This window comes from Pelodiscus sinensis, chromosome 3 (assembly GCF_052426305.1).
Source record: "Pelodiscus sinensis isolate ZL-2025 chromosome 3, ASM5242630v1, whole genome shotgun sequence".
In the NCBI taxonomy this organism is placed as follows: domain Eukaryota; kingdom Metazoa; phylum Chordata; order Testudines; family Trionychidae; genus Pelodiscus; species Pelodiscus sinensis.
In genome coordinates this window covers 100985082-101010368 of record NC_143054.1, presented here as the reverse complement: position 1 = coordinate 101010368, position 25287 = coordinate 100985082, and the positions used below count along the sequence as shown (strand labels likewise).

General features: G+C 43.0%; 2 protein-coding genes and 1 long non-coding RNA gene across 5 annotated transcripts in view; 1 reads left to right on the top strand and 2 right to left on the bottom strand.

The window, feature by feature from the left end:
* ECT2L (epithelial cell transforming 2 like) overlaps positions 1–10088 on the bottom strand; it is a 45258-nt gene extending 35170 nt beyond the window's left edge. The window contains exons 1-4 of the mRNA XM_025178008.3: positions 8980–10088; positions 5413–5632; positions 2475–2587; positions 459–621 (exon numbers count right to left, since the gene is read on the bottom strand). Of these exons, the coding sequence (XP_025033793.3) occupies positions 459–621; positions 2475–2587; positions 5413–5478 (342 nt within the window). The 5' untranslated portion in view covers positions 5479–5632; positions 8980–10088. The remainder of the gene's footprint in view (positions 1–458; positions 622–2474; positions 2588–5412; positions 5633–8979) is intronic.
* The window catches only part of LOC142827892 (uncharacterized), a 49905-nt gene extending 30987 nt beyond the window's left edge, over positions 1–18918 (top strand). For both annotated transcript variants that reach the window (XR_016349190.1, XR_016349189.1), the window contains one exon: positions 18788–18918. This is a non-coding gene — a long non-coding RNA (uncharacterized LOC142827892). The remainder of the gene's footprint in view (positions 1–18787) is intronic.
* On the bottom strand, positions 12541–25120 carry CCDC28A (coiled-coil domain containing 28A). 2 transcript variants are annotated; one of them, XM_075924304.2, is made up of 6 exons: positions 24968–25120; positions 20237–20432; positions 18821–18987; positions 16556–16710; positions 15819–15841; positions 12541–13288 (listed from the first exon to the last, which is right to left on the bottom strand). In XM_075924304.2, the coding sequence occupies exons 2-6, from the start codon at positions 20392–20394 to the stop codon at positions 13234–13236; spliced, it is 558 nt and encodes a 185-aa protein (XP_075780419.1). In that variant the 5' UTR covers positions 20395–20432; positions 24968–25120; the 3' UTR covers positions 12541–13233. The 2 variants fall into 2 exon arrangements, with proteins under 2 accessions (XP_075780419.1, XP_075780420.1); XM_075924305.2 differs by having other exon boundaries at positions 20237–20427; positions 24968–25113.
* Positions 25121–25287: the final 167 nt, after the last annotated feature.

Sequence of the window (25287 nt, the reverse complement as noted above, 5' to 3'; positions counted from 1 at the left end):
ATACATGAAATGCTTCAAGAGGTTGAGCACTTATGTAATTGCTGTACAAGATAGGAAATTACTTTGGCATATTATGCTATTTATAACATGCAGTTCCAGATTTCCCATTTAATGCATGTAGTGCTACTTAAAAGCACTATAGCTGTCCAATTACAGGTCCTGTTCCTGTCAACATCCACAAAGTCTCAGAGGGGTAGCTGTGTTAGTCTCTAACTTAAAATAACTTTAAAAAACTAGTGGTCCTGTAGCATCTTAGAGACTAACAAAAATATAGATAGTATCGTGAGCTTTTGTGGGCACAACCCACTTCTTTAGATCTCTCATGATACTATCTATATTTTTTGTTTGACTCTAAGGTGCTATAGAACCACTCATTTTTTTAAAGTTTTTTTTTAACATCCATGAAAGAATTATTCTTGATGGTCATGAGAATGGGCCGAAGTCCACAATGAACAGACCTGTTCAGTTATAAACTTCCAATGCCAGTCAACTTGAGCAGCTGCACACAGCTCCCTAGGGCTGAGAAAGGAAAAGATGTGTAGAGAAATGAAACGTGGTAGCATTCTGGTGAAATCCACTTTGGTTACTGGAATCCTCTCTCCAAGCCAGTTTTGGGTAAACCTGTGAAGATAGATAGTCAGCCATTAGCACTGGAACCCCTCCTCCCCCTTCCCGCCATGGTTAAAAACCTGTTGAAATTCTGTTCTGTCACCTTGTTGGTTTTTCCCTTCAAAAAGCCTGAAATCTCTTTGATGAATTTGTGTCAGGAGTGAAATGATTCCTATGAGCACATCATTTACAAATTGCTTTGTGACTCCTTGGGAAGTGATTCAAGGTGTGTGTAAGTCTAATTAGTTGGCCTTTTCTCTATTGATAGTCATAGATTCTTGGTGATAATGCAACATATTGAGGGCTAATCTAGACTTTTATGCAAGGAGGATCATTGCATTGTAACTAGTGATCTAAAATGTTTTGCAAAACAATGATGCCAAGATTGTGGACATTTCAATAGGACCATTATATGCGTTCCAGGCACTTTTATATCACTGGAGTTGGTTTTATTCTCCAGAAGACTGGAAAGTTGAACCTTTGTACTGTATGTTCAGTAGCCATTTTCTATTCTTAAACTTCTCACCTACCGAGTTACTAAAAGATTATGCTTGTCAATAAAGAAGCTATTAGACAATTGTATTATCCTGGACCTGTATGAGGAATTCACAAATCAGTCCATGGTTGGATGGGAAAATCTCTCTCATTTTTAATAATCATGGGGCCAGGAAACAACTCAGCCAATCCTTACTCAAACACAAATCAATAGAAGTCTTTAAGGTGCTGCCTATTCATAGTTTGTTTTTCCAGTTACAGACTAACTCAGCTACCCCTCTCAACCAATAGAAGTCAGAGGGTCTACAGGTGTGTGTTTAAGGGATGTTGTGATTAGGCCTTATGCTTACAAGAGCTGACTGAGACCTCATCCTATGAGATGCAGAGCAGCCCTTTCTCCCATTTGGAATTGTAATGGGAACTTGGTGTGATATGTACTTTGCCAACTTAAATCTTTAGGACCTGACTGTAATATATAATGTGGAGAAGGCGGTTTTGTCCACATGGTACCATGCTGACTTCTGTGAGTATCTGCACAGGAAAACTATTACATTACTCAATAAATTGCAAGATCCAACTTCTAGACTGGGGCAAGAAACCTAGTCTGATCCACGTTCTACACGGCACTGACCCACATGGACAGTGCTTGGCCACTAATACATAATACAAATTGAACCTCTCCAGTCCAAAACACTCTGGTCCAGAACACATCCCTTGTCTAGAATTATTTTAGTTAGCCAGATGTCCACTTTTCGTGGGTGTTCCCAAATTTCATGTGGTCCCATAAAGCTTGTTTACAGCCACCAGTCCTAGCTCTGTGTTCTGTGCTGTTATTTAGCTCTAATTTATCCCTCAGTGGCCTCTAACAGCACAGTAAGTAGTGAAAGTGTTGGTAATGCTGATAGACAATATCGACCTCCCATAGTCCAGAACATTTTCTGGTTCAGAACTGCTCAGATCCCGACCAGTTTTCTCATTTCCCTACTGATGCAGGGAAAAGGGGACAGGTTGAAGAATCTAGATCCTCAGGCCTGCACTAGACAAATATCTATACAGAGTCTCTCATACAATTTTGATATTCAGTCTTATGAAACTGACAGTGTGCTTATTAAGTCAAACTGATGGGATCCTCTTAAAAATGCAAGATAAAATTTCAGGTCCCATTTGGATCCCATGGGGCAGACATCTGCACTGATGTTAAACCCACATGGATGTCCCTGGGATTCTGTGAGGTCACAGGGATTCCTCCCTTTCCCTGCTTGGCTAAATCTTACTGCAGAATTGGTTTGCTGTGTGTCTTACATGATATCCATATTCATACATACCCGTTTGGAAAGACGACACTAAGCTAGCCCTTATAACAAACTTACTTCAATTGTGAATTACTGCATCTCATCAATATTGTCTGGAGGAATTGTTTCCGCTGCTTGTCTGTCCACAGATCAAACCAGTGGTTTATGAGACTAGCTCTTTCCTCAAAGAGCTGAAAGGAAACAGAGTATTTCCACATTTAGGTCAGTATGCTGTAAAGACCACCCTGTATGATTCTGATTCATATATAATAATGCTTAGAGAGATGGTGTGACCCTAATAGATAGAAATTAAACTGGGGCAGGGTGAACATAAGAACAGCCATACTGGGTCAGACCAAAGGACCATTTAGCCCAGTATCCTGTCTTCCAAAAGTGGCCAATACCAGATGCCCCAGAGGTAGGGAACACAATAGGTAATCACGTGATCCCTCTCCTATCATCCATTTCCAGACACAGAGGCTAGGGATACCATTCCTACTAGGGATGTTAACTAGAGATTAATTTACTACTCGAGTAGTCGATGGAATTTCCATCGACCACTTGACTAGTCAATAGGCACTTCTGCATTCCTCCTTTGAAATGTACAAGAGCTGTGCGCTGAGTGAAGAAAAGCTTCCTTTTTTTGTTTTTAAATCTGCTGCCTATAAATTTCATTTGGTGACCCCAGTTCTTACATTGTGGGAATAAACTTTTCTTTATTCACTTTTTCCATATGTCATGATTGTATAGACCTCTATCTCATCTCCCCTTAGTCTTTTCTTTTCTAAACTGAAAAGTCCAAGTCTTTTTAATCTCTTCATATGGGACCCATTCCAAACCACTAATGATTTTTGTTGCCCTTTTCTGAACCTTTTCCAATGCCAATATATCGTTTTTTAGATGAGGCAACCACATCTGTATGCAGTATTCAAGATGTGGTGCACCATGGTTTTATATGGAGGCAACAAGATATCTCTGTCCTATTTTCTATCTCCCTTTTTTTGGGGGGGGGGGGTAGGGGTGGCTGGAACAATTTGTGTAGTGGGGGTGCTGACAGCCATTAAACCAAACTGTAAATGCTGCTGTATATAATGGGGAGAAACTTCAAGCCTGAAAGTGCTGCAGCACCCCCAGAACTCCTAATTCCATCACCTATGAATTGGGCTCATCTACGTGGCAAGGCACTTCAAGGCAAGCCACAATGTGAAACTATAGCACACCAGCTTGCACTCCTGTCTTGTCCTGCAGGGATACTGCTACAATTCAGTGGAAGTCCTGGAGTGAGGCTTCTTCGCATATTACACTTAGTGGTAGTAGTACCACTCCCTAGCCACACCCTCTAGGACTTGCATTGTGTTGCAGCAGTGACTACAGGGGTCATTGAGTGGTAAGTTGTAGATTTATAACTTGGCTTTCCATGCAGTATAACTTGCCATGTAGACAAGCCATGGGACTCAGGAGACCTACATTTTTGTATTCCTACAACAGCTCCTGCCCACTGATCAGCTTTGTGACCTTGGTCAAGCCACGTCATCTCTCCTTGCCTGTTTCATTCTCGATTTTTTGTTTAAGGTGGGGTGGGCCCATGGGCCAGATGTGGCCCACCAAGCCTTTCAGTCTGGCCAGCAGTCCATTCCTGCAGCACCCAGCAGCATTACTCAAAATGGCTGGCTGCTCCCTGTGGCTCTCACTGCCCCCACCCTCAGCAAAATCTCTCAGCTCCTATTTGCTGGAAACCAACCAATGGGAATGAAGATGTTTTACTGAGGGTAGGGGCAGTGCAGGGATGGGGAGCTGAGATGTTTTACTGGGGATAGGTTTCCAGCCAGTAGAGATTTTGCTGGGGGTGAGGGCAGTGAGAGGGCAACCAGCCATTTTGAGTAATGCTGCTTGGCACTGCAGGAATGGTCACAAAGCTGATCTGTGGTAGGAATACAAGAATTTAGGTCTCCTGAGTCCCAGGGCTTGACTACATGGCATGTTACTGCATGGTATCAGATTTGATTGAAGGAAAAATAAAATTTGTTTAAAATATTAATATTTCAGTGTGTAAATCTGTAATAAAAAAATTAAGATGTTCAATACCATAGTACCTGACTATAGTTATAGAGCCAATTATATGTTTGCTAATGGACATAGTGTTACTGCTATGAATCAAGTCCTTGGTCCTCACAGGCTAACTGCTGTGAAGCACCATGGCAGAAAATGCTTTGCTTCAGGGAACTACAGTAAAACTCCAATTGTCCGGCATCCAGTGGTCCAGCACTCCTGATAGTTTGGCACCAACTGGAACCCAGAAGTGCTCCAGGCAGCCGAACAATTGGAGCTGCTCTGTCCCCAGCTTCCCCAAGTCCGCCACCGGTCAGTTTCAGCAGCGGGAAGCCCTGGAGCAGAGCACCCCAGCTGCTGTGCCCCCGGCTTTCCCAGGTCCGCTGCTGCTGAAACTGACCAGCGGCTGACTTGGGGAAGCCGGGGGCAGAGCAGCTGGGGTGCTGCCAGGTTGGTCCCACAGCGCTGCTCTCTCCCACGCTGCGCAGTTCCCTGCCGACACCCCCTCCCCCAGACCCATCATAGCCCCCCTTCTGGTACTCCGGCATATCTAATAATCCGACACCCCCTGGGTCTTAAAGGTGCTGAATTATCAGAAGTTTACTGTAGTTTGTTTTTTATTTTTATTATTTGGGTTGTTAGCTCCTAGAAGCCACAGCCCTTCTGTGCCAATAACAGTACAGAGATATAACAGTTCCTACCTCATTTCTGTGCAATGACCAAAGAAAATAAAGGTGTGGCAGTTAAGACAAGGAGATGTTAATTTAGTAATTTTGAAATGTGAGGTTTGTTTCTGGTTTAATTTACTGTACATGAACATGCATGAGGGCATATATTGTAAGGTCTTTCCTTGTCACTGAGCATGCAAGGGGTGACTGGCGGTATTTCAAGGTATGTGGCAATGTGCACCAATGCATTTCTTGATAGTTAAGCCTATGAAAATGACTACTACCAGAATGTACCTTACCTGCTTGTTTAATGATTTGTTTGCAATAGGTGTCCAAGTGCTGAACCTTATGTTCAAGCTCCACATTGTCTGAATTTTACTGGAAAACTCTCTGATGGACTTCAATGGGTTTTCTGCAAAGACTCCTGAGCTCCCTCGTTGCAATTATTTAGCAGTGTGAGAACGAGGTGTTACATAACCTGTGGTTGTCATCGCTGCAGTGATGCTTGGTTAGAGCCACCTAGAAATTCAGTGAATACAAACAATGTGAAGTGACCTAATTAATTCTTAGTAGAGTTGGATGCAAACTGTTGCGTGCAAACTTAGATTCAGATCTGACACCTACTCTCAGCTTCCCCTATGTTAAATGGGGTATTTAGATTCTCTTGCGGTCCGTCTTACATCTTATAATTTTACCTATGTTTAGATGAGACAACTGAGTAAAGGGCATCACTGTTGAGCATCAGATCTCATAATTGAGATTGGGATTTGTTAGTACAGGCAGTCCCCGGGTTACATACAAGATAGGGACTGTAGGTTTGTTCTTAAGTTGAATCTGTATGTAAGTCGGAACTGGCGTCCAGATTCAGCTGCTGCTGAAACTGACCGCCAGTTCTGACTTACATACAGATTCAACTTAAGAACCCCAAGTCAGCTGCTGCTGAAACAGATCAGCGGCTGATTCCAGGAAGCCCGGGGCAGAGCAACTGTGCCTCGGGCTTCCTGTGGTCAATGCTCGTCAGTTTCAGCAACTGCTGACTTGGGGACACCTGGGGCAGAGCAGCTGGGGTGCTGCTGGGTTGGTCCAGTAGCGCTGCTCCTCGGCGCTACTGGACCAACCCAGCAGCACCCCAGCTGCTCTGCCCCAGGCGTCCTGATTCGCGGCTGCTGAAACTGACCAGCAGCGGCTGAATCAGGACGCCTGGGGCAGAGCAGCTGGGGTGCTGCCGGGTTGGTCCAGTAGTGCCCAGAGCGGCGCTGCGGGACCAACCGGCAGCGCCCCAGCTGCTCTGCCCCAGGGTCCACAACAAAAGCCTAGTCTGCTGGGGGGGGGGGCACACTAGCTGCGCCCCCCCCCCCCAGCAGACCAGGGACACGGGGAGCAAAGCCGCAGCGGCGGGGTGCCTCACCTCTGAGGCTTTGCTCTGGCGCGGGACCCGCTGCCGCTGTGGCTTTGCTCCCGGTGCCCCTGGTCTGCTGGAGACGGTCCCCAGCAGACCAGGGGCACCGGGAGCAGCTTTTCTCGCCCCGGAGGTCGAGGTGGCGGGACCGCTGCCTTCGAGCTCCGGGGCGAGAAAGCCCCGTTCGTAAGTGCGGATCCGACGTAAGTTGGATCCGCGTAAGTCGGGGACTGCCTGTAACAACTTAGATAGATTTCCCAAGAAACACATACAGTTACCTACATGCTTCCAGCTTCCCTCCAGAACACACCATATGATCCATCGTCTATAGCCAAGCCCTTCGATACAACCGCATCTGCTCTAATCCCACTGACAGAGACCAGAAGCTTCAGGATCTCTACCAAGCATTTATAAATCTCAACTACCCACCCAGAGAAATAAAAAAGCAAATTGAAAGAGCCAGATGAATACCTAGAAACCATCTACTTCAAGACAGACCCAAGAAAACCAACAATAGAACACCACTTGTCATCACCTACAACCCCCAACTTAAACCTGTCCAACACATTATCAATAAACTACAGCCTATACTGGAACAGGATACCATACTCCAAGAGGCTCTGGGAGACAGACCCATAGTCTCCTATAGACAACCAACTAACCTCAAGATGATTCTTACCAACAACCACAGGACATACCACACTAATACCAACCCTGGTACCTTCCCTTGCAACAAACCCCGTTGCCAGCTTTGTCCACATATTCATTCTGCTGATACCATTATTGGACCTAACCAAGTGAGTTATAAGATCAAGAACACATATTCCTGCGCATCCAGAAATATAATTTATGCTATCATGTGCCGAAAGTGTCCGTCTGCTATGTACATTGGACAAACGTCTCAGACACTTCGCCAAAGGATTAATGCCCACAAAACAGATATCAGACAGGATCACAAAGAAAAAACAATTTCTTGCCATTTCAACCAGAAAGGACACTCTCTCAATGACTTAACCACCTGCATTCTGCTACAAAGACCTTTTACATCTGCCCCCCCTTCAGTTCTGAAATGTGATTTTTTCCTTTTCATATGTGTTCATTTTTTTTAATTGTATCCTTTGGTATATATGGTTGTGACTATTTTCTTCCACTATTTGATCTGAGGAAGTGGGTCTGGCCCACGAAAGCTCGTCATCTAATAAACCATCTTGTTAGTCTTTAAAGTGCTTCATAGTCCTGCATTTTGCTCCAAGATACACAAGCTATTAAAGGCAGTTCTGCCTTTCAGTCTATTCTCTGTCATAGAAACTATGGCTCCCATGGTTCTTATTCTTTGGAGGGTGCCTTCTAGATCAGTGTTTCTCAACTAGTGGAAGGAGTACCCTTAGGGGTACTCGAGAGAAATTTGAGGGGATACGTTAACACCACTGAAATTTGGAGAAAAATGAATTTTTGTTTTAAGTTTTACAGCGCTTTATTATTTTTGTACTTTTTACACCCAAAAATGTCATTGTTCACCTGGCTATGATTAAGTTGTTTAAAGAAATGTGTTGCAATGGTAGAAAAAAGTTTTGTGTGTCTGAAAACTCTAGATACTGGGGGTATAATTTTTTTAAAGGGGTACTTTATAAAAAAAAAAAAAGGTTGAGAAACACTGTTCTAGATTACAAATTACAATTTCCATGTTTTTTGGTATAGAAAGGGGGGCATGTGCCCTATTATTCTGGCCAAATTATAAATTGAATAATTAGTCTACCTATGTACAATTCTCTTATAACTGATCCCTTTTAATACCTATACAATTAATGTTGGACTTGAAATATTTACCTAGTATTTACTCGGTATAGGTTGGGTTGTTGGTGGTGCATGCTTCCCCCGTATCTGCCCACCATTGTATCTCAACCATGAGCTGGAAAGCTGCTCTTTCTCTGTGAAAGCAGTTTACTTTCTATGGCCATTCGGTGTTTGGTCCCTCTCTGATAACAGGAGATATATTGGGGTGAGGATACCAGATTTCCTCTGGTTTATGGGCCTAGTACTGTTGTATCTAATGCTAGGTCTGTTTCTCCCATCCTCAATGGAATCCATATCTGGTCTTTACTGAATAGCCACTAATGAGAAGGCACTTGGTCCCTATTTAGATTGTGCTATAAAAGGTGTGCTGAAATGTCTTGTCTCCTCACCCTGCTTGCCTGCAAATTACATTTGCATTTTTATCTCTGCCAGTTTTCATTTTTTTAAAAAACCATCACAATTTCTCTGGCAGAGGCTTGCCCTCAAAGTTCTGATATCTTGCCTCTGCTACAGTCCAGACATGCAAATAGTACCTGGCAATCAAGAAAAACATAGATTGTTCATTTTTATTTAGTTTTTAATTTTTTATGCCCTTTCGATTAACATAAACCTAAAATACAAAGCAAGCCACTTTTTATGTAGAACAGAATTCACAGTCTATTGAAAGCTTTACCTCTAAAAGGCTGTCTTGCTTTTCCTTCTGAGCAAGGTGTTGGAGCGCTGCAGTGGAAGCTGGAATTACTGCTGCGTTGGATGAGGGTCACTACTCCCCCATCACCATAGGAACTGCACAACAAGTTACACCTTGGGCTCCCAGCCAGAGCCTGACTAAGGCTGCAGTTGCCTTATGTGCCCCTCCCCTAAAGGGGAAGGACATGTGGCACAGCTTCAAATCTCATTGTAGCTCACTCCTACTAGACTGGCAACTTGCAGCTCCCTGTACACTATGTAGAGGCATGGGCATGGAGGCATTCCTTGCATTACCTCTGTAACAGACATTTGACCCCCACATGTGGTAGTGCCACTATAGAATTGGGATGAAACAAGCTGAAACTGCAGGGAATGGCACTGGCATATCCCACTGCAGCGCAGGCCAAGTGGAGAACAGCACAGTCTGTACTAGTTGTACCAAATTATGAACAACACAGCACCATAAATCCACACTAGTGTAAAGAGGGACAACCTACCAATATTGCAAGTGGATCAGGACTAAAAGCCATCATCTCTCAGCTAGGGCGATCATTCTGAGGGGGGACTGTTGGATGGGCACAGTTTTGGTTGAACGAGGTAAGATTATTCTAATTATAAAGGTTGAAAAACTGGGACACAAATTAAGAAACTTTCCTAAGTCACAAATCCAGTCAGTAGCAGTGTATGGAATATAAATAAGATTTGTATTACTGACTCCTAATATCCCCTATTAACCATGTTCCCACCATGCTGCAAAGCAAACTACCTTTATCTCTATTCAAAGTGTGCTTCAGAAGTGTAATGCTGTAAGGGGCATGAGGAAAGGAGTGGAATATTTTTAAGCTGCTTCCCAAATCTCAACTATTGATCAAAATGTTAATTAATTCTGCAGTTATACAGTTAAACAGTAATAGGTTTGGTAAGAGTTTATTCTGAGCTAGCAAGTTATTTGTGGCACGAATTACACAATCTGGAATTTAGCCCAGGAGATAGTAACTTATTTTGACACTGTAGCTTGCCCAAAATAACAGTACAGGCAGTCCCCGAGTTACGCGGATCCGACTTACGTCGGATCCGTACTTACGAATGCGGCTTTTCTCGCCCCGAGGATGCGGGCGGCAGGACCGCCCAGACGCGCCACGGTCCCGCCGCCCGCATCCTCCAGGGTGAGAAAAGCTGCTCCGCGTCTCCCTGGTCTGCTGGGGGGCAGCCCAGCAGACCAGGGAGATGCGGAGTAAAGCCGCGGAGGACCCGGGCGGTGGGACCGCGGCGCGTCTCGGTCCCGCCGCCCGCGTCTCCATGGTCTGCTGGGGGGAGGGGGGGGCGCAACTAGTGCACCCCCTCCCCCAGCAGACCAGGCTTTTCTCGAGGACGCCTGTGACAGAGGAGCTGGGGCGCTGCTGGTTAGTCCCGCAGCGCTGCTCCTCGGTGCTACTGGACCAACCCGGCAGCACCCCAGCGGCTCTGCCCCAGGCGTCCCTGAGTCAGCCGCTGCTGAAACTGACCAGCAGCTGACCCCGGGCTTCCTGGAATCAGCCACTGATCAGTTTCAGCAGCAGCTGACTTGGGGACACCTGGGGTAGAGCAGCTGGGGTGCTGCCGCGTTGATCCCCGCAGCGCCGAGGTGCGGTGCTGTGGGGACCTACCCGGCAGCGCCCCAGCTGCTCTGTCCCAGGCGTCCCCAAGTCAGCTGCTGCTGAAACTGATCAGCGGCTGATTCCAGGAAGCCCAGGGCAGAGAAACTCTGCCTCAGGCTTCCTGTAGTCAGCCGCTGGTCAGTTTCAGCAGCGGCTGAATCTGGACGCCAGTTCTGACTTAAGTACAAATTCGACTTAAGTACAAACCTACAGTCCCTATCTTGTACGTAACCCGGCGACTGCCTGTAAATGTAAATGAAGTAAAGAACCAACTCTGTCAGGTAACTTCAACCACCTTATGAAATACTTATATTCCTGTTACTGATGCGACAGGACAACAAAAAGCCAGGTGGCCCCAGGGCGGGAGGGATAAGGGGCACCCTGACGGTAAGGTGGGTGGGGTGGGCTCCTGTGTAGCCTAGGGGATAGGGTGCTGGCCTGGGGAGGACAGGGTTGTAGATTCAAGTCCTACCTCCTCTGGGCGCAGACAGCCAAAAGCCAGGGGCACCCCAACAGTAAGGTGGTGGGGCGGGTTCCCACGTGGCCTAGGGCACTCCTATGGGGAGGATAGGAACTTCAGACTGCAAGTTCCTACTTGCAGTTTGAAGAAACTGTTAACGTTGATAAGCCAAAAATCACAACCAGCTTCCTTTAAATATATGTATATTCCATTTCCACATGGCTTCTGCAGTATTCTTGTATTATTCAAAGACTGATTTAAAATAGTTTCTATATAAAACAGCTACACTTCAGCTTGTAAAATTTTGAAACTGCAAATCCTATGTACAGTAACTGTTCAGGTATTAGCTGACCAAAGTCTGACAATCTTGGGTACACTTTCTTTTCCTAGTGTCAACAGAGTGCATTTTGCTCCCAGTTCCTCTCTACTCTATATATTGTCTTGGAAGCAGAGTAGTTTACTCACAATCTCCCTAAAAGACATCCAGCAGGAGACTGAGTTAAGGATCTTCCTTACTGGCAAACTTTCTAAAGATTCACACTGAGAAAGGGAACTGTGAAATAAATCTCAGTGGAATAAGGGAAGTTTGGATAAGGGCTTTACTAGGAATTTGATGGTGTAGTATGGGATTTGGGCATATAAATGGGAGAAGGCAGGGAATGCTACTACTTTACTTTGAAGGTGCAAGACTTGGGCTTGCCTTCAATGGAATTATGGTATTTAAAGTCTCCTCCTCTAAGAGTTGGAGTTTCTGTGTAGCACTTTGGAGATCAGACTTAGTTACAATTGATTCAGAAAGAAAAAAGTGAGAGCTCGCAAGGCACAGAATTGTATTTTTTCAATGTATGTCTGGAATCTTCTCAGAGAGGGACTTGCACAGAATTTGAACCTTTTCTCCTCTCTGTCACTAGTAATGTGGATAGATCAAGTGCTCAGAAGACCCAAAAGGGAAGGGGAGAGACTTTATTCCTGCTATTGAACAAATGCACTCAAAAAATGGAATCAGAATGAACAGTTCAACATCTACACAGAACAAATGTGACACTGATTGTGTCTTGGTAGACATTTTGAGCCATCAAATAATCAGTCTTTGAACAAACACAAAGCTTTTCCCTTTCCATATTCAAAAAATGTAGCAATGTGTATGGGATTTGGGCTCTCACTGATAAAAGCAGGAGCAACTGTTCATCTTGATTGTATGAAAGGAACAATTTGTGGGACAGATTGTGCTTGTTGGCTAAGGTCCTGTTTTGTCAACCATGAATTTATCAGTGCATCATCTTCAGTACTGAAATATATATAGTAATATGTGCTCCAGAAAACCTGCCAATAGAAGCACTTTTTAGGAATGGACCTCTTGTTACTGGGCATGTGCTGAAGGTCCGTGTTTGTTGTTGCAGACTCTCCCCACTCCTGAAATAACTAAGAATGAGGAACATCCATTAACCCCAGTAACTGGAGACTTTATTAAAAGTTATTAATTGAAAGAAAAATAGTGTGGAATGGATTTATTAAGAGTCAGTGTATATATATTACTGAGAATTCAAAATTGCCAGAAGTAAATAAGTATTCCAATTCTAACTGGGTGAAATTTTAAAGTGGCTGACAGGGTAAAAATTGACTTTGTGAAAACTCAGACCATACAAAACCTTTATTTGACCATAATTAAATAGACACTAAGCTTTTCAATAAATTGTACAGCATTTTAAATTACTTTATTAAAATAAATCAAGCACTGATTTAATGGTTAACAAACCACACTGAAGAGTGTTCAGAGTGTCTACATACTAGGCAGAAAGGCAGCTACAAAAAGCCTTCACTGCTAGATTTGTCAAAAATGGAGTGATGTTAGTGAACATGTAGACATATGGACAACACTGAGCATGTACTTTCAAGTTTTTCCCAGCACTTTATATTAAATAAGGCAGTAATTACAAAGCATAGCAGCATACCATTGCAATTGATTCCAACCCTGATATTCCTGTTAGCAGATTTGACCACTGCAATATATGTGAAAATAATCATGTGGAGTTGCACTTTAATTCTTTATTGTGACAAATGAGTAAGACTCTAGATTCCACTGGAAAAATAAAGACATGACTTCTCAGAGAGGTATCCAAATAAAAAAAACCCAACACTTTTAGCTGGTGGAGGTATTTGGGATATCTTGTGCATCTGCTAAATGAAGCTTTTGTCTGGAACAAAGAGTTAAGAAATTGTTCACTTATAACAACACTTAAGAAGTAACTATCTTATCTATTACAATGGTATTTAATATTTATAGAGGGTAACAGTTTTGAGATTTAAAAACAAAATATCACATGTATAGTCCTATGTGGAAATGTCAGTACACACTGGATGCAATTATAAACAAAGCCAAAGCTGCATGCCAGTATAGAAAAAAGCATCATAAGTAGTTCTCAGTACTAAGCACATTATCACCAATTTAACAAATTAATTCTCTGTATTAGTACAATTATAACATAGCCTGATGCAAATAGTTAATAAAATGCAAATAGTAAAAATGAAATACATATTATTCTTGCATAAAAAGGTTTAAATTTAGAGACTATTAACAAAGCTTAAATGAGAAGACTGAAAGAATAGTGTGAAGGTATCTAGAAGGGCACAGCGCCTTTAAATGTATTAAATTTTCTTAGGATACAGACCATTCACTATTAATCTGAGGACATATGAAATCCTCATTAGAATTCTATCCTTATATTTAAAGGTGCTAACTCAGATTAGTTTCTTATATAACTAGAGCCCAATGAGGCACAGACACTTAAAACCACTTTTTTTTTATATGGGTGGGAATGGGTATGCCACGAATTTCTGGAAATGCTGTAAGATAGTACAACATATTATAGCAGGGACTGGTTTCACTTAGCATCAGAGGGGCTGTGTCTAGACTACATCCTTGTGTCGGCAGAGAGATGTAAATGAAGCCAGGATTTAAATATCCTGCACTTCATTTGCATAATCACGTAATGGCGCTCTTTTGAAAAAGCGCCATTTTGAAATTGAAACCACAGTCTAGAAGTGGTTTTGGAAAACAGGGCGATATTCCAAAGACCCTGTAAACCTGTTTAAAAAAAAAAAAAGTTTACAAGATTTTTCGAAAACTGTCTAGACTGCGGTTTCAATTTCAAAATGGCGCTTTATTACATGATTATGCACTTTCGAAGTGCTTCATTTACATCCCTCTGCCGACAGAGGGATGTAGTCCAGACGTAGCCTAAGGTTGCAGAATGGTTTCCAGCAAGTCCTACTCAAATTCCAACACATACAACTTTGGGACTGAAATATTTCACACTTGGCCTCTGGTTTGCTACAATATGTTGGAAAGTTCTAATCTATCATTTACTGACATTGCCCTTATTACTGCAGTATCTAAGTACTTTATATTCAAGGATACATTTATGATCACAAGACTGTGCGAGACAGAGGAACGTTATCATTCCTATTTTACAGATAGGGAAGTTAGGTACTGAGAGTTAAAGGCTACATCTACACTACGAGTTCTCAGCAAAAAAATATGCTAATGAGGTACTCATTTGCATGAGTTGCAATCTCATTTGCATATTTTCTGCCAATCCGTTTTTATGCTAGGGGTTTTTGTGCAAAAACAAGCAGTGTGAACGTTTCCTTTTTCAGCAAAAATACTGATCTCGAGGAAAAAGGATATCTCCTTTTTTGGGGCATAAGGATCTTGCGGAAAAAGGGGTTTTTGTGCAAAAAGGAAACGTCCACGCTACTTGTTTTTGCGCAAAAACCCCTAGCGCAAAAACAGATCCGCAGAAGTTATGCAAATGAGATCGTGACTATGCAAATGAGTCCCTCATTAGCATATTGTTGCTGAGAACTTGTAGTGTAGATGTAGCCGAAGTGACTTTCACAGAGGAAGTAAATAGAAGAGAAGGGAATTAAACTGTGTTTCATGTCCCAGCCCGGTGCCCTAACCACTGGGCCATCCTTCTGCAATGGTTAGGAGGCATAAAAGAATGGAAGTGACAACTTAAATAATGTACACATAAAAATGTAAGTTATTCTGCTGTTTATTTGCAATTCTTATGCTTAGCCATTTAATGGTAATGCTACAGTTTTTTTGTATTTTGCATATTTCAGTCATCTATGTTCTAAGTTTTCTACTTTGACAATGGACCTAAAAAGTGGTGTGGGAAGTGTAGTCAGTCTGTTTGTTTTTTTTCCCCTTTAGCATCAGCAGCATAGAATTCTGCTCCTGAACACTTTAGGAGACATAGTACTAGGCATAGTTGTTCCAGAATTTCTACCTGAAGTTCTATGGGTTTGCACTCAACTGACTTAAACTATCTTGTCTCAACATTTACAGTCTAAAACTTGATACTTCAACTATGGCAACTTTAGATATGTCTGATATACCTTCTTCTTCCAAAGTGTAAACAAATAGTTAATGAATACATCTCTAAAGAAATAGCCTACACACAAAGCTTTGTGTAGCTCTATCTATAGCAACCTACAGTTTGAGTGTTATAGGAAAGCCATCTATTAGCTAGAGGAATCTAAAATCATAATATACTACAGCCATTAATTTAAAAAAGGAGCATTGTTAAAATCCTTTGAATTCTCCTGAGCTACAGAGAGCCTGTGAAATCAATTTTTTGGAAATTTAATAGTATAATTTTTGATCTACTTTTTAATACAAAAATGTTTACCTGAAATGACATTTAAATTAAAGGATACATAGAAGAATTCAGTTCTTCCAGCTGCAATATAAATGGAAAGTATCAGAAAAAAACACTGTAGTTATAATTAATCAAGCAAACATATTAATACAATTATAAATTTACAAGTTCAAATTTAGGTCTGTTGCAAAAAATTAGATAAACTCTTCTTGAGGGTACTGGAAACGTAAAAGCTAGTGTAGCTCTATACTAGAAAGTTTTATGAAATTAGGCTTTTTGGATATTTAACAGTTTTCCTGTTCTCAAAGAAGGCACTAGAGAAAGAAAAGACTGATACATTTAGAATATATAGTCCAGATTATTCTCTCTCTAGTATCTGTTAGGTGTGGCAAAGTATAGAGGAGAAGAACATAGGGGAGATGATTCAACTCCCTGATGCTCAGGTTGGCTCTCCATCAGTCAAAGCTTTGATACAGATTGCAGGACTTTAAAAGCAGCTCTAAACTGCACCAACTAGTATTGGTGCTACAAGGAGTAGTCTGAATAAGAGAGATGGACAAGGCACTTGTATTTCCCCAAAATCAATGCTGAGGAAGCAGAATCATGGGGAGATATGGAAACTATCTTGACTCATTTCTCATGTTTTTTTCTCAACACATTAAACTCTAAATTCCAAAGACAAGAGGGTCTCCAAGTTGTATAGAATGAAGAACACGACTGTATCCTGTTCTTGAACCCAGATCTAGTTCTGTAAGCAACTTCAAGCAGCAGACTTTCTGTCTTCAATATACTTACATCTGATAGTAGCCTATCCAAATTGGAATCACTGGCAAGTTTTCTTTTATCTTCAGGAAGTTCTTCCAATTCCCCATAGAGTTCCAAATTCAAGCGAGCTAACTTCTCCTGCATCCCCCGCACATGTTCCATCTGTTCTATGGAACACTCATTTCCTGAAAAAAAAACCAGGTTGTAAAGCTGTTATGTAAGAGTCTGGCAATTAGGTAAGGAGAAACACCTAAGCACATACATCTTAAATGGATTTTCATAGTAGGGAGAAAAAACAGGCAAAGATCAGATAAACAAATCCAATTACCTTCCATCGGACTAGTTTTCTTTCCATGTTTATTACTGTAACTTTTTAAATAAGAAATTTTGTTGCTGCATTTAATCCTGTACTTAGGTCATGCTGAATTTGTGATATCAGTCACTTCAAAGGCTAACATTTTAAACAGGGCAGGTGTTCTCACCCTGCTCTGAATGAAGGACTGCATGTTGGATTCAGTCCACCTCTGCCAAACTCTAGATGTGGCCTTATTTTTCACTTGGGCCATGTCCCCACTTAGCAGAGGATCGAGACTCTAGCGATTGATCTTCTGGGGTTCAATTTAATGGGTTTTTTAAAGACTCACTAAATAGGAAGCTTGAGAGCACCCCTGTAGGCGCCAGTACTCCTCACTGTTATGAGGAGTAGGGGAAGACGACAGGAACATTTCTCCCATTGACTTCCTGCTGTGGAGACAATGTCAACCTCAGCTTAATGTCTGGTGACTCCAGCTACATAAATAACGTAGCTGGAGTTGCACACCTTAAGCCGAACTTCTGAGTGTAGTGTAGACCTGGCCAAAGTGTCATCAGACTAAACTTGGCTGTTCCTAAGGTTCCTTCTCCAAAACCTGTCTCTCAGATATGCTTGAATACCTCCTATTTAACCAGACTGGAGCAGGGTGGATTGATTTAAATTAGGGATGTTGGTGTATAGTCATGTAAATGATTAACCAATAAGCCTGGGTTAATTGGTTAATCCAAATGGCTACACACACTCCCACCCTCGCTGCCAATTTATCAAAGGCAGTGTGTGGGGAGGAAGAGGTAGAATCAGGCTTTTAACCTGGCTCCTCCAGAGCACTGGATCCCTCAGAGCTGCCTGCCCCCCCACCCCAGTGCTGCTACCTCTGATAGAGAGATAGTAGCCTGAGGTTGGCAGGCAGGAGCTGGTACACATGGGAAGTTGGCTTTCAAGTCAGCTCTCTGTGAGTCTCGGCTCCCATGGAGCCACCTGACATCCCCTCCCCCACCTTGCTGCCTCCCACAGAGGCAGCAAGGGGAGGAGGGGAAGGCAGGAGCCGGTGCTCAGAGGCAGCTATCTTAAAAAGTGTACCAGCTTAGAGTAGAGGCAGTAGCACAGAGGGAGAGAAGACAGATGGGATGCCAGCACAGCCCTTGTCCACAGGGGGACCTTGGGCCCCCTGCAGACATAGGCTGCTCCGAGGGATGGCATAAGCGAGGAAGTATGCATAACCTATGCTTGGATTCTAGAAGCTAACCAATTATCAACCCATTTTTCCTATCCTCTCTTGACCAGGTAATATAGCATCACACTTCAAACAACAGTTACAGATAAAGTTCTGTTCGGAAGCTTTGTTTCTGGCAAAATGTAAATCTGGCAAAAATAAAATTTAGTCCTTACTGCATAAGACACAATTTTAAACTTTGTAATTTTAATTAAATACTAACAGAATTGCAGCTTGAATTTGTTTCCTAGTTTGGAATGTGTTACTTCATTTCATAGTGGTATCTTATTTCTTGGTTATATTTATACTGTCTAACATAAGCAAAGTAGTTGTAAACTTGGTGTTTTAAATCTACAAGCCAAGAAACGGATTTGTGACACCCAGGATAACTAGAACCTTCTTAGCACACAAGCACTACAAAAAGGGACTTTATCTGAAACAGGGTATGCTGGATTAAAGAATTTTCCGGGCCAGGGAGGGCACTGCAGGATCTGGGCATGAGGAGGTTGGTGCCCACTACCAGGGGTATACATGGCTTCCCACTGCTCCCAAGCACTACCCCTGCCTCTGTGGGGAAAAGCCTCAGAAATAGCATGTTGCACACCCCCACAATTGAGGGGGAGGGGAAGTGGCAGCATGCAGAACCACTTCCTCCTCCCTCTGCCAGGGTCCATATCATGGGTGCTCCTGGATTAGGAATTCACATGGTGGTTCGTGTATCTTATTGCTTTTACAGATATAATTGGGCAAAGAAAATCTACATATTTACCAAATGCTTGAAGTTTGCCAGAGTGGAAATCATTCAGAAGGCTCAAAAGTCCCCTCTCCATCTCTTGAACATCTGACACGTCTGTGAGAAAAGAGTGCTGTATTGGAGCTGCCTGCGCCGCCCCTTTTCCTTCCCCTCCTGGAGGTTTGGCTTTTTCTTTTATTCCTCTGAGGAAATGAAAGACATCTAATTTTACAGAAGAGACTACCTTTCTCTTCTTGCTCCTGCTGAAGAAGTGAAATGGCTAGCCTAGAAATGGGCCTTAAAAGGACAACTGTAGTGAAAGTACGTATCTTAACTGTGCCATTAAAGTGTGGATCACAAATCTGATCTAAATATGAAGTGATCAAGTTGTAAAGCCATTATCCTGATAATACAAAGCAGAACTCCAAAAATCTGCTTTATTATTACCATTAGAAAGCAGAGGATAACCCACAAGTTTTCCTTTTAAAAAAACATTTAAACACAGTTTGATTTTCCCCAATACTTTTTATAGAAAGCAAACTTCTGGAACTCTACTTGGCATCAAACTAAGCTCCTAGGTGGGGAAATAAATAAGGCAATCATATTCACTGAACAGATGATAATATAGTAACAGGTATTTCCAATATATATTAAATTAACTAAAGTTTTATAACTTGTCACTAGTTTTATTTTCTTTTGGAAAACTGCATGAACATTAACCAAACACACACATTTTTAAATGTTTTGCGTACAAAGCATTTGCATGCAAGGATGAAGAAAACTCAAGTGAATGTAATCTTTTTATTCAACTATTCCATGAGTAGCTTATCATGACATACATACAGTTTTGTGGGCTCAATACAACCTGCAAATAGTATTATAGTTTAGGAACTGCAATAAGTTTCCATATGACCTCCCATTGCCAAGTAAAGCTAATAGGTTGGCCAACCACAGAAATGATTTATATTTAAAAATTAGGTCATATTTAACAACAATAAAAAAATAAAAATGATTGTATTTCCCCCATATCTTCCCATAGAAGAAATAATCATGTTGAATATTTTAAAACATTGAACTGTACACAATGATTCAATTATACTCATTCTCACACCAGCTGCAGCCACTGTAGATTTCTAGACTTCTACCTGCTACATTTTGGATAATTAAATATTTCTAGGGGAATAATTTTTCCTTAAATGCAGTGGAAAAAGACTATCTATTGTAGTAAATTCAGCAAACTCTGCCCTTCTGCTAATAGTGACACCTCCACACTTAGAACTCAGTATGGTACTAATAAGTTTACTACTACAAAGATTGCTTAAGATTTTTGTTCTCAACTCCATTCACCTTTGCCTAAAGCCATTAGATCACTGTTTAATCTTCAGCAAATATGTTTTGGCCAATAAGTCCAACTCTCTCTTCTTTTCCCACCGTGGATGATTAGGAGCTTACCTTTTTAACTTTGGTCTTTGGGAATTTGCTTGTGGTGCAGGATTTGAAAATGCTGTACTTTTACTGACTGGCACAGAATTTTTCTTGGCATTAGCAACCTGAGTAGGGTGACTATTGGATGATTTGGGGCTCCTCCTCTTGATTTTCCTTTCTTCCATTCCACTGGTTAACTACTGCCTTCAGCCTAATTTCTTCTCTTATGAAAGGAAAAAAAGTTAAATTTACATTAAAAGAGGCAAACAAGTTATTTATTAGAAAGAGCTGGACTAATGCTCAGGACGTATTGTATAAGAGTCTAGTTTTTAAACCTCTCATGGAACTGCTTTACCCAAAATAGAAAATATTAATTTTCGAGATAAGTTGCCAAAGCCTGGATGAGCCAGCTGAAGAATCAAAATGACAATTCTAGTCTTACCTTCCTACAGCCCCCACTAGTAACTAAGCTATTTTATTAACTTATTTTCTGTTGTGTAACTGGGATCTACTAGATATCTGTTTCAACCTCTATTATTCAATTATAGTCTAAGTAGGATGAGAGATGACTGAAGCAATTGCAGTAGACATTATACTATCCATTAATACTCTAGAAATCTCTATGTATCCAAATATTTAAAAACCACTTCACTATGTGTTTTATAGCAGTAGAAATGGGTTTGGTATAGGGCCCATTCTGGAAATTGACTAGTTAAAGCCACTGCCCCTACAAATGCTTTTCAATTTTCATTAGTTAATTCTATCATTTCTTTAATGTAGTCGTTCAGTAGTATCAAGCTCATACTGAAAGCATGTGGGATCAGCATAAAAAAAACTGGAAAAAAGTAATGAGCCTGTCCAATTGCCACATTTCAAATGATTTCCCAGTTTTGCTTTCTGCATGGAAATAGCAGTACAAGCATTATACAGAAAACAAGCTGATATTAAATGTAGCAGGAAAATAAAAACCATTATAACAAACAGCATTACTTCATAATGCAACTATAGCAGCTCTATTATCAATAGAGAAAAACAGAAGAGGAAAAAGCCAGACATCTTTACTATTTCAAATATCTCTCCTCCTTCATTTTACATCAAAACTTTCCTCTGTTCCACTAGGTGTTGCTGCTGTTCATTGTTTCCTTCTCAGGGCAAGCCCTTATTTCAGAGATGGCAAACCTATGGCCCATAGGTCGGAACCTCTGCCCCCCGCCACAGCCCAACACACAGAAGGATGAGCTAGTGCTGGCATTCCAGCCTCAGGACAAGTCTCAAAGTGTTGGTGCCCCCTGCATGACTGAAGCACTAATGAAGGGTTCCCTGCTGTGGGAAGGGGGAGCCTTGCGGGCTGAATGAGAACAAGCTGTGGGCTATATCCAATGTGTGGGCTCTGCCTGGCAGGGAGGAGGGGAAGTGGCTCAACACAGCACCACAAGGAAGTTTGGCCCTGTGCTGGTTTACAGGTTCTACCACTGTCACTGGCTGGTAATAGTCAATGTGAGCAGAGTGGTACCTGTAAGTGAAGTGTACAGCAGTGTGGAGCCACCTGTGCCCCCTCCATGAGCTGTCAGGTACGTGTCCACAGCCAGCTCCTGCGCTCTACTTCTTGCTCATACCCCTCCCACCCGCAGCCTTCCCCTGCGGCTTTCCCCCAGTCAAGACCCCACACCTGCAGCTTGCTCCCCAGAAACCTCTGCACACTGTACCCCTCATTTTTGGCCACACCATAGAGCCTAGGGGAGCTCCCCAAAACCTACTAGCCATGACCCCTAGAAAAGTTAATCTGGCCTGTGGTACTAAAGCATTACCTCACTCCTGTAAGTGTGTGTTGTTTTTTTTCCTGCATTTCATTTGGAGACTATGAGGATTCTTTTTCTCCTCACGTGGGCTATGTCTACACTCGCAGCTTCTTGCGCAAGTACGGCCATTCTTGCACAAGAATCTGCAGAGCGTCCACACTGCCCGCCTGCTCTTGTGCAAGGAAATTTACAGTATGGCGTGATACGAGAGGGCTCCTTGCACAAGAGGGTAGTGTGGATGCTCGGCAGGGATTTCTTGCGCAAGAAAGCCTTATGGCTAAAATAGCCATCAGAACTTTCTTGTGCAAGAGAGCGTCCACACTGTCATGGGAGCTCTTTCACAAAAGCACAGCTCGCAGATGGCAGTGTGGATGTTTTTTTGTGCAAGATTTCTTGCACAAGAACCCTTGCACAAGATGTTTTTGTGCAAGAAGCTGCCAGTGTAGACATAACCTTGGGTGCCGGGTCATTGGGGTTTATCTTTTTTGACTTTTCATTTGTGTGTAGTTCTCCATTGATGTTTTTCTGGGGGACAGTAGCCCTGCCCCCAAAAAGTTTCCCCCTCTTACTTTATTTAGAAGGGAGGAGCCTAACTGAACCTCTACTTTCAAAATTAACGTAAGAACGGCCATACTGGGTGGCTACGTCTAGACTGGCATGATTTTCCGCAAATGCTTTTAACTGAAAAAAGCACTTTTTGCGGAAAAGCGTCTGTGCCACTTGTGGGGGAAATCTCGCTCCCCTGGGGTACAGAGCCCCCAGAAGGGTCCGAGGCTGGAGGTCAAAGCAGTGAGGCAGGAGAGAAACCTAGAAGGAAAACTTTATTATGCATGCATGCAGGCTGACGGCTATCAGAGTGAGCAGCAGCAGCATTGAGAGACAGTTTCAGGGATTCTTTATACAGTATGTTCAGACAGTAGTTGTTGATTGTTTTCTTTAACATATCAAAGTCTCAGCAGAAGTACTCTGAGACTTTCTGTTCACACCAGGAGTGCTAGAAGTAAGTTTTGCAGAACAAAGCCATATGAGAACTTGAGTGGAGGAGACTACAAGGCAAACTGTGACAAAGATAAGGGTTTACATGACAAATTGTCAGACTAGGAGTATCCATGAACTTGAGATAGGCATTGTAAGGGTCTTGATTAAAGTTAATTTGATTTCTCTCTGATACAGGGAGAGAGGCCTGGAAAAGTTTTAACCCTTACAGCAGTTTTCTTTGAGAGTTTTGATTTCCTGCACAGTCCCCCCTTAGACACAATTGGAGTTATTTGATTTTTCTCTCACACACTCTAGATGCTTTTTTGCGCAAAACAAATCTGAGCTGTCTAGACTGGCCTTTTTGCACATAAGAGACTTTTGCCCAAACAGGAGCAGCATAGTATTTCTGCAAGAAGCACTGATTTCAGACAGTAGGAAGTCAGTGTTCTTGCGGAAATTCAAGCAGCCAGTGTAGACAGCTGGGAAGTTCTTGTTTTACAGAAAAAGTTGCCAGTCTAGACACAGCTGGTCAGATCAAAGGTTCATCTAGCCCAGTATCCTTTCTTCCAATAGTAGCCAATACCAGGTGCCCCAGAAGAAGTGGACAGGAGAGGGATTACTTGATGATTCCCTTTCTATCTCCTGTTCCTACCATCGGAGAGAGGCTAAGGCCATCATTTCTACCCATCCTGGCTATTAAGTATGGATAGACCTAGCCTTCGCGAATGGGTCTAGTTCTTTCTTGAACCCTACTAAAGTCCTAGTCTTCACAGCATCCTTGGGCAAGGAGTTCCACAGGTTGACACTGCACAGAATGAAGAAAAGCTTCCTTTTGTTCATTTTAAACCTGCTGCCTCTTAATTTCAGTTGGGCTGTGTCCAGACTCAGGTGTTTTTTCGGGAAAAGTAGCCTTTTTCCGAAAAAACTTCCCCTGCGTCCAGACTCAAGCCGCGTTCTTTCGAAATTAAATCGAAAGAACGCGGCTTTTCTTTCGATGGCGGTAAACCTCATTTCACGAGGAAGAATGCCTTCTTTCGAAAGTTCCTCTTTCGAAAGAAGGCGTTCTTCAATGTAAATAGGGCTTCTTCGAAAGAGAGCATCCAGACTCACTGGATGCTTTCTTTCGAAAAAGCAAGCCGCTTTTTCGAAAGTTCAACGTGCAGTCTAGACGCTCTCTTTCGAAAGAGCGTCTTTCGAAAGAGGCTTGCAGTCTAGACATAGCCTTGGTGACCTTTAGTTCTTACATTGTGGGAATAAGTAAATAACTTTTCCCTATTTACTCTTTCCATACCAGTCTAAAAAATGACTATCATATTCCTCTCTTAGTCTCCTCTTTTCTAAACTGAAAAGTCCCAATCTTTTTAATCTTTCTTCATAAGAGCCCCTTCCAAACAATGACACCTTTAATGTACTAACAGAAACCTGCTGTTTCATTTCACTATTTTAAATTAATGTTAATTAAAGGAACAGGCTGTCCCTGGGCACTTGTACTGTATGCCCAACCATCACACAAACGGTGGCTTCAGCAGGCATGCAAGCAGCGCTCGCTCGTGGTTCTGCAGGCTACGGACTGTCCTGGGGTGATTGTGCTGTGAGACCACCTCACGCTTCCCAGGGACAGAATGTCATTTTCCCAACCCTAAATTCAAAAGTCACGAGTCAGACCTTTAGGTGACGAAACTAAGGGGGCTGAGGCGGCTGCTCTCCCCCCCCCCACCCGACCCCCTCCGAAACGGTTTCCAAACGTTTGCAGTTTGGTTCAATGGATCTCGGCGCCGCCCCCCCCCCAGGCTGCCCCCAAACCCAGGAGGCTGCGTAGTGATGGGGGGGGGGGCAGAGAGGTGGTTCCGGCGCCACCGGGAAGTCTGGGCCGCTCGGCAGGGCGGCAGACGCTCTAGGGCGATCCCTGGTCAGGGTCCCAGGCCATGTCCGGATTCTCTCCCCCCCCCCGTCCCCGCCAATGGTTCGCCCTGGGCCCTACCTGCGCGCTACGACCCGCTTCACCGGTTCCCCGGCGTGTTTACGGAAGTGACGCGACCGTCACGTGAGAAGGCAGCCCCTCCCCACTGTCGCTGGGCGCGCCGTGCATTGTGGGAGCGGAAGTGTAAGCCCTCCCTTTTCTCCCCGCTCCGGCAAGCGGCTCGGAAGCCAGGCCTGTGCTTGAAAGGCGAAGGAACTACAACTCCCAGAGTTCCCTGCGGCGAGAGCAAGGGGAAAAGCACAGGGAAAAAACCCCACAGCAAACGGGGCCAGGACCGTTCCTCGCCTCGCGGGAGTCTGATTTCTCCAAGAAGCGTAACC